A 9,357-nucleotide genomic window follows, 5' to 3' on the forward strand; every position below is an offset into this window, starting at 1 on the left:
CTTATTATATTTTGAAGTCTAGCAGCGCGCCAAGTATTTTTACATAAAAAATTTTATTTTAATAAAATTTTCTCATTTTGTGATGCTTCGTCTTTAATTTTTTTTAGATTAAATGTATTCCATTGGAAATATAAAAGACTCTTGAATAGAAAGATAAAGGTACATATCATTTTGTCTCGTTAATTAAATGTTATATGTTGCAATAAAATATATATATTCTTTTCGCAATTTACAAAATACAATAGTATATGTTGCAAGAAATTATATATTCGTTTTGCAATTGGCGTAATTTAAAGATTTAATTTCATTTTTTTTTAATACATGCATACGTACTACTGAGGGGTAATTTATAATAAAAAATTAACAATATTACCACTTGAACTATATTATTTATGTAACGATTTTTTTTTGTTTATGTAAAGTACTGTTTTTATGGAAGGTACATGCCCACTTCGCGCCTTTTTTTTTACCTTTTTTTAAAAAGGTAATTTTGTTAAGATAGATTATACCCAGAACTCGTTTTCAGGTAGTTGGAATCAAGCATGTAGGCACTCGACGTTCATTCCGGTTGTCTTTTTTATTATTGCACAATAACATTTATACTTTAGCAACGATTTTCACTATATCATAGGAGCATGGATTATTTCATATTAGAAATATTCTGGGTATCTCATATTACGATTTCCACGCCTTATGGTTTTACGATCATCAAATCTAACTTCTGCAATTAAACAATTCAACATATCCCATATTTTTCTATTAGTATGACCTTACTCTATTACTACATGAAGAATTTATTGTCAAATATTTATTTATTAAATAATAAACAAGGTTTAAATGCTCATTTCAATAAAACTCGAAGACATCCAAATTGTAAAATCTTGTTTTGCAATGACTACAGGCATCATCTAATAATGAATTTTCTACTAAATAGTTTTCAATCCAAGAGCAATAAATTCATGGTGGAACCAATAGATAGCGTTTATTAGTTTGGCAGAAACGCCGCTATCTAATATTAGGCACCTATCACATAATAGGGGGCTTTCTCCACTACATACGAATCTTAATCAAACTCAGGTATATCATCAAAAGAATAGCCAGGTACTTTCTGATACGCTAAAATAGCTACCCTCATATGATAAGCTCCCGGTATGAACATCAAGGCCCCTAAAATTATCATTGGCCATATCCGATCTGAATACTATAATGTAACAGAATTTTTATAAAAATATATGTGATTTCAACAGGTACTAGACTAATCAGTTAATATATCCAGTGTTGTAATATACGTAGGTATAAGTATTTAAGTACTTTAGTAATACTTAAGTGCATTACCTCGATCCTTATAGGCGAGTTTAATTACCATGGTATTGTGATCTCTCTCTTTTAAGGGGAAACATCACTGTGAAATTTTCAAAAAATCGAAAAATTTTTTTTCTTTTAAATGATGCTTTAGAGTCTTTAAAATAAGGTGCAATTGATCTTATACGTGAAAAAATTCTTTTAAATGGTTTTATAACTAATTTGTTGGAACAAGGCATGACGCTATTGAAGCGTTTCGGAGAAGCGTGCAGCGGTTCAACATTTCTGTACTCTTAAGATACATGATACCGATCGCTGTTGAACAATGAGCTTCAGTATGTCATCCTAGAGGATGCTAGTAGTTTTCGACCTAAAATATTGAATATAACGGTTAGTATAACCGTTGAAACGACAGAAGACTGTCATACGCCTGTTGTTGTTGCTGCTTCAGTTTTTAAAGTCCTGTGGAATAAATTGTTATTATCATGAGTGATAAAATATATAGAACAAAGAAAGGTACAAAAGAAAAAACTTGGTCTTCAAAAAGAAGTAAGATCTCAAATAGACGGGTGGCACCCAGTTGGGCACGGCTCAATTGAACACGAGCTACTCACAGCGCTTGAGACTACACTCAAGCTCCTAAGCACCGGTCGCTGTGATTGGTGGTGTCCAATCGAGCCGTGATCAATCGGGATCACCCCAAATGGACGACCGCCTAATCGACACGCTATGGAAGGAGAATCTGAGAGCATCTGTACAGCAGCAAAGAAACTGAAGCTATCTAAAGAGGATCATGGCATTGAAGTAAACGAATCATTTGGATACCATTTGATAAATTTTGTTGCAGTTTTTTTTGCTCTTTCTGAAATTTTAGTGTGTAAGTAATGCGGGAAGAACGTAACATTTACACAAACAAGCAAGCGTGGTTTATGCTTCAAACTTGTAATCAGTTGTGAAGATTGCGAAAAAGTTTATATAAATAGTTGTCCCTTAATTAATAACGCATACGAAGTTAATCGCCGAATAATATTTGCGATGTGTTTATTAGGAATTGGCTTAAATGGTATTATTAAATTCTGTGCGTTCATGGATCTTCCACGGCCGATTTATCAATCATGTTATAATTCCATCGTTAGTAATATTCTTATCGCAACGGAAGCTATTCGTACGAAATGTATTACAAAAGCAGGTGAAGATGAGAAGATAATATCTATAGAAAAAGGACAAATAAATGGAATTACTGTATCTGGCGATGGGTCGTGGAGAAAGCGGGGATTTTCGTCACTCTATGGATTAGTTACGTTCATCGGGTGGTCTATTGGCAAAGTAGTCGATATTCTTGTTAAATCGAAATATTGTAAAGCTTGTGAATTTTGGACAAAGAAAAAGGATGCTGCAGAATACGAAGAATGGGCTACATCGCATTTGGAGCAATGTCAAGTGAATCATGAGGGGTCAGCTAGAAAGATGGAAGTAGATGGCGTTGTCGAAATGTTTTCACGTTCCGAAAATCTTCATAATGTTAAATATGTTTATTATATTGGTGATGGTGATAGTAAAACTTTCAAAGGAATTATAGATGCTGAACCTTATAAAGACGTTACAATTTGTAAAAAAGAGTGCATCGACCATGTGTAGAAACGTATGGGCACCTACCTCCGAAATTTGAAAAAAAACACGAAAGGTCTTGGTGGAAAAGGCAAACTAACGGGCTTAATCGACGAACTCGCTGTATATTATGGATTGGCCATTCGTCGAAATCCAAATTCCGAAATCGAAAAAATGCGAAATGATATTTGGGCAACTCTTTATTACAAAATTTCGACGGATGAAGTGCCGCAGCACGATAAGTGTCCGAGCGGTGCGGATTCGTGGTGCTCATGGCAAAAAGCAAAAGCCTCGGACAGTTTACATGAATATCAGCATAAAACGCCTCTTTCACAAGAAATTTTCAATATCTTGAAGCCAGTGTATGATGATTTGAGCAGGGACGACTTACTCAATCGTTACTTAGGAGGCTTTACGCAGAACAATAATGAAAGCTTCAATTCGACTGTGGTCGATTGCTCCAAAAACGGTTTCAGGCGGTAAAAAAATAGCCGATATTGCCGCAAATATTACAACTTGTATTTTTAATGATGGACTATCAAGATTAATGGAAATTATGCAGATGTTACAAATAACTGTGGGTCATAACTGTCATAATTTCTGTGTCGAGGCTGATGCACACCGCGTCAAGGCTGCTGAGCGCTCGCTCACGGATGCCGCTAAGGACGCTCGTAGAGCCTGCACATCCTCCAAGAAAGCAGAAGAGGAAGAAAATATTTATGTGGAAGGATAGTTATATGCTCAGGCATCGCAGAGTAAAAGTAAATTAAAAATTTCTGTAGTTAAATTTGAAATAATGTTACTCGAAACTTTAAACGCGTTTTTCTTGAAACCACATTTTTCTAATTGGCTTGCAGTATAACTTTAATAAATTTTATCTGATCCACTCAAAATTTTTACAGTAGCTGCCAAACTAAATTCTCTAGAGAAGTACACATGATTTTTTCGATCGGTTAAAAACTTTTTTGGTTACAAGTACTTTTTATTGAATTTTTTGAGTGAAAATAAAACTTTATTTTGAAATGTTCATCATTTCTATAAAAATCAATATTTTAACATATACGTGTGTACTTCTCTAGCAAATTTAATATAGATTATAAAAAAATTTTGCTTTTTGTCCTTAGTGAAAGTGTACAGCACTTCTGCTGCAAGCCGTGGAGACCGATGAAAAAAAAGCAGTCTCACGTGCAGAGTTCCAGCACCGCCATCTTGACGCGAAAAAATTAAAAAAAAATTTTTTCTAGTACCTTTAAATATGTACATTAAAAGCCTTCAAACCGAATTTCTATTTATTTTATTATTTAACTATAAAAAATTCCCAAAGTTACCCTAGGTTTTCGAATGTTCACTGTGGTGTTCCCCCTTAATTGGATCAGAAGTCTATCTAGGTACTCTAAAGAAATTTAGATACATAGGTACAAAATATTTATCTACATATACTAACAACATATATACAAAACCAAACATTCCCATGTTTTTCAGTAAGAGTTTTAGTAAAAGATGAAGCCAGAAATGGTTTAAATTAGGGATGCACCGGATATCCGTAAAATCAGGTATCCGATATTATCCGGTATTTTTCTGCTATTCGATCGGCGGTGGCACCCAATTGGACACGGCTCAATTGGACACGAGTCACTCACAGCGCTTGAGACTACAAAGCTCCTAGACACCTAGTCGCTATGATTGGTAGTGTCCAATCGAGCCGTGATCAATCGGGATCACCCCCTTTATTAATGCAGAATTTTTATTCTTTTCAGCTGAACTTCTTGCACGGTTCATCTTTCCTCGTTTTCTTTGGGTGACACCCAGTTGGACACGGTTCAATTGGACACGAGCCACTCGCAGCTTGAGACTACAAAGCTCCTAAGCACCGGTCGCTGTGATTGGTGTCCAATCGAGCCGTGGTCAATCGGGATCACCTCGTTTTCTTTTCACGTTAGAAAATTAAAAAAAGTTATCGCTATTTTTCCCTCGTTTTTTTTGGAAGCTTTGTTGCAGATATCCGATCGGATATCCGGTGTCACATTTTTGGATATCCGATATCTGATATTCGGTAATTTTACGATTCCTGATTTAAATAATCACTCATGGCTGTTGAAGTTCTATGCTTTCGATCTGCATTTGGCTATGAATTTGTCGACAAAGCCTGTTGACATGTTTTGCCAGCAAATTACTGACAAAAATCGAGCATAATGCTGACAATCAGACAGCAGATTGCGAGCAGAAACCGAGCAGAGCCTGCTAACATAACTTGATGGCAGATTGGCAACAAAAACCTAGCTTTAAATGAAGATGACAGATCTATCTAGATCTGTCATCTTCATTTAAATCGATCTGGTTTGTTATAAGAAATTTTGTGTACATATTGTATATAAACGGTTATATGTATATAATTATACATAATTATATTATTATTATATTATTTTATTTATTTTAATCCTTGCCACGCGACTTAGATGGCTTCCAGTTTGTATTCCATACAAAACATATATGTATATATATGTACATCATAATCCATTCCATTATATTAAATAAATTTTAATAACTTCAAATGAATATAAAACTACTAACTATCTATTTGTGAACTCACTACTCTGTCCTACATTCTAGTCTAGCCCATTATCGCAAATTAACAATCTATATATAGATTGTTAATTTGCGACTATTGAATTAACCGCATTGATCGAATTCGCCTCATCGTTATCCGTGATACATGTAATTATTGTCATAAAATGTCCACTTACATAACATTCTCCTTTTCTGTTTCCTTTCTCTTTTTCGCCTCCTTCCTTGACTTGTTTATTATCTTCATTGTTTCCAGACCTCTACCTTCTTCCCCTAAAAACTTTCATCAGCAGTCCATTCTTTGTCGCTTCACACTCCTTTAATATATGGAGTATGCTTTCCTTTTCTATCAGCCATGTTCTGCAACTCTTGTCTTTGATTTCTCTCCAGTACTGGCTCCCTCTTCATCTCGCTTCCACATCCGTATCTGGCTATCAAACTTCTGTCCTTCCGCTTCCTTTTTCCTTTCAGATACTTTGATACTTTATCTGTCATGCTTTTATAGTTGTAATTGTATCTAGACTCATTTTTTTTTATCTTCAATCTCCTTTCTTTTTTCTTATTCTCTATTTTCTTCACTAGGTCCTCAGCTCCTATCTCCGTCCTCTCTTTCTAACCTCACCTATTCCTTACTCATCCCTGCTCTCTCCAGCATTTCCCTCCTTTTATTCTCTCAATTGCTTTCTTCCTTTAATAGACGTTTCTTTTCTAAGTCCTTTATACATTTCTGTATCAGCTTCTTCTTTGTACTTCTTATTTTTTCTTCGTATTTGATTGCTTTTCTAATCGCTTTCGTTTTTATTTTTCTTATTTTCGCTTCTTCCGCTAGTATGTAGTTCGGTGTCCTCCAATCCAATCCTAAAATCCACTTTACATATTTTGGTGTTGGATTACTAGTGTTGGATTCAACTTTTTTCACTTTTGACAATCAATTTTACAAACAGACTTTTGGAACGCCTATGGGTTCACCGCTTTCTCCGATTGTTGCTAATTTAGTTACGATAGAATTTAGAGAACTGGGTGTTGAGCAATATTCAATATCATATACCATTTTATTACAGATATGTAGACGATATCGTTCTGTGTTTATCGAATTCTAAAATTGATTCTATTCTTGAAAAATTCAATTCATTCCATCCAAAGTTACAATTCACCTTGGAAGTGGGTGGTAATTCTATCAATTTTTTGGACACAACTATAATTTAAAAAAATAACTCATTAATATTTGATTGATATCGAAAACCAACGTTTTCGGGAAGATTTTTGAATTTTTTGTCTCAACATCCAATCTCGCAAAAGAAGGGCATAATATTCAATTTGGTGGATAAAGTTTTTTATATCTCACATCCACAATTTCACAAAAAGAATCTTGAATTTGTTGTTAGGATACTTTTGGAAAACGATTATTCATTTAATTTTATAATAAAATTCGATAATATCGATGAAAGAGTTAAAACATTAATAAATAATTTGAATTCTTGTTTATCTAAAAAAAACAAATAACAGTTTACCTATAGAACGTGTTAAATGATTTTCCATACCTTATTTGGAAGAAATATCTAATAAATTCAAGAATACAATTAATGGGGTTTGCCATAGGGTTTCATTTTTTAGTTTGAACAAGCTGAATCAATTTATTAAAGTTCATGAAGATCCATTAAAAGATGAATTAAAAAGGAATGTAGTCTACAAGATCAACTGTCGTGATTGCGATGTTTCCATGTGGGACAAACAGGGAGAAAATTAAAAACCAGACTTTCTGAACACAAAAAGCATATCCGTAGTAAAACATCCACACATTCAGTGATCACAGAATATAGGTTGCAAGACGATCATGACTTTGATTGGCAAAACGTAGAGATATTGGATGTAGAAAATTATTATAATAAAAAGTTAATATCAGAGATGATGCATATTAATCGACAAACCAATGGGCTGAATCTACAAAATGATACCATTGGTTTAAATCATGCGTACATTGAAATTCTCAATAAACTTTAAGGCTTGTTCGTAATATAATATATGTCATAAACTTGTTTGTCTTTAAATTGACCGCTATGTTACTTGTTTAGCAATTATTATTTAACTGACTGTCGAAATGACAAGACACATATTGTTATCGCAGTTATTTTTTTTTAAATTTGACGATAATTTATTACATATTAACGAGTTACAAAATGTTACATAAGAGAGATTCATTGTTCAGTGTAGAAGCGTCGACTGTGTGAGGTGAGGTGATTATTAATTTTCAAGTTATACATACGATAATTTATCTTTCATATAATTTTAGCTTGAGTTCTCATTTCCACTCAGCTTTCTAACTTTGAGTATGTGACTTATCTCACAACAGTAAACGGTTCAATTTTTGAGATGAAAAACGTTGGAGATATCATTTTGTCATGCAATACTCCAATCGTTGCGCTAGGGTGAAAAATTGCTGATGAAGACTCAAACCATGAGTGGAAACGTTCAAAGTTAAGGTTTACATTTTTAGTATTAAGAAAAATTGGGCTAATTGATAACCAGCGTCAACTCCTATTGCGTGTGTTACATATTTCATGATTTTATTATTATAATTTACATATTTTCTCTTTATTCCGTCCAGTCTCGTATCCTCTTATCAGCCTCACACCTCTGCTCCGTATACTTTCCACCAGTGAATTAAACATCTTCATTCTTCTCCTGAAATCGTTTTTAAGGGAGTCGCCTCATGTAAACCGCTAAAAAGAAGGTCATTTTTAGGAATTTTTTTTTAAGGTATGCAATGGATCGTTTAAAAAATTTTTGGTCTTTTACTACATATATTAAAGAGTACAACAACAATTTTTTCATTTCAATATAGTTCATTTTGTAACTTTTCTAAATAAATGTTGACGCAACCTCGTCGATCGTTGCCGGAATCGTAAATCGACGGGAAATCTAACGCCTTTTGTATTTGTCTAAAACAAAAGAACAAAATGGTTTCTTATTTTGTATGACAGTACCTTGTCGATGAACCTAAAAAATAAGTTAAAAGTTGAAAATTAACAAAATGGCGACACTTCAAAGACATAAGTACGATTTTGACCCCAAAAGTTTCAATTTATTTATGCAATAACAATTGTTTTAATTAGTTATTTTACTAAATTTATAGGTTCATCGACAAATTATGATATTAAACAATATGTGTGCACAGGGACAACTCGATCGATCGAATAGTTTTTGAGTTATCTTTTCCACCAGTTTCAAAAAACTAGTTTCGAGAAAAACGCGTTTAAAGTTTTTAGTAACTGTGTAGTAGTTAGTATCTGTGCATCATAAATGGGCTGTAGCTTCTTAACTTATTCGAATTTCGTTCTGTAACTTTTGAAATATATTTTCTACATTTACTACTATCGATTAAAGCAAAAAAAATTTTTTTGATTTTTTGAACCGATTACATGAGGCGACCCCCTTAAATAATCTCTCTCCCATGCTCCACGTCCTCTTCATTGCTACTATTGTTTTCTTCATCCTTTCTCTAATGTGCTTTTCTGTCCTTCGATTTTTCTGCAGAGTGTATCCCAAATATTTTATTTCTTTAACTTCCTCTATATCCTCTTCTTCCCATTTCCATATTCTTTTTTTCATTCCGCCTCTTCCTTTCTCGAACACCATTACTTTCGATTTTTCCGGATTTATTTTCAGACCTTTTCTTCCCAAAAACTTCTTGAATCTCTTCAACATTTCCTTCAGCTCTGATTCTCTATCAGCCAGCAAAACCACGTCGTCAGCATTCATAATTGACCAATATTTTTCCTTTCCTATTATTGGGTATGGGAATAAGTTTCCGCCCTTTTTAAATGAAAAAGATGTATTTATTTAAACAAAACAATACAAAGTAAGTTCATTCAAAGTATGCTC

The 9,357-nt window shown here is 33.6% G+C and overlaps 1 protein-coding gene across 1 annotated transcript in view; it reads right to left on the reverse strand.

The window, feature by feature from the left end:
• Positions 1 to 1,062: 1,062 nt before the first annotated feature.
• The window catches only part of LOC108766507 (transmembrane protein 230), a 117,135-nt gene continuing 108,840 nt past the window's right edge, over positions 1,063 to 9,357 (reverse strand). Inside the window, exon 3 of the mRNA XM_018515841.1 lies at positions 1,063 to 1,201. Coding sequence (XP_018371343.1) covers positions 1,064 to 1,201 — 138 coding nt within the window. The 3' untranslated portion in view covers position 1,063. The remainder of the gene's footprint in view (positions 1,202 to 9,357) is intronic.

The sequence above is a fragment of the Trachymyrmex cornetzi genome, unplaced genomic scaffold, assembly GCF_001594075.2.
Source record: "Trachymyrmex cornetzi isolate Tcor2-1 unplaced genomic scaffold, Tcor1.1 scaffold601, whole genome shotgun sequence".
In the NCBI taxonomy this organism is placed as follows: Eukaryota; Metazoa; Arthropoda; class Insecta; order Hymenoptera; family Formicidae; genus Trachymyrmex; species Trachymyrmex cornetzi.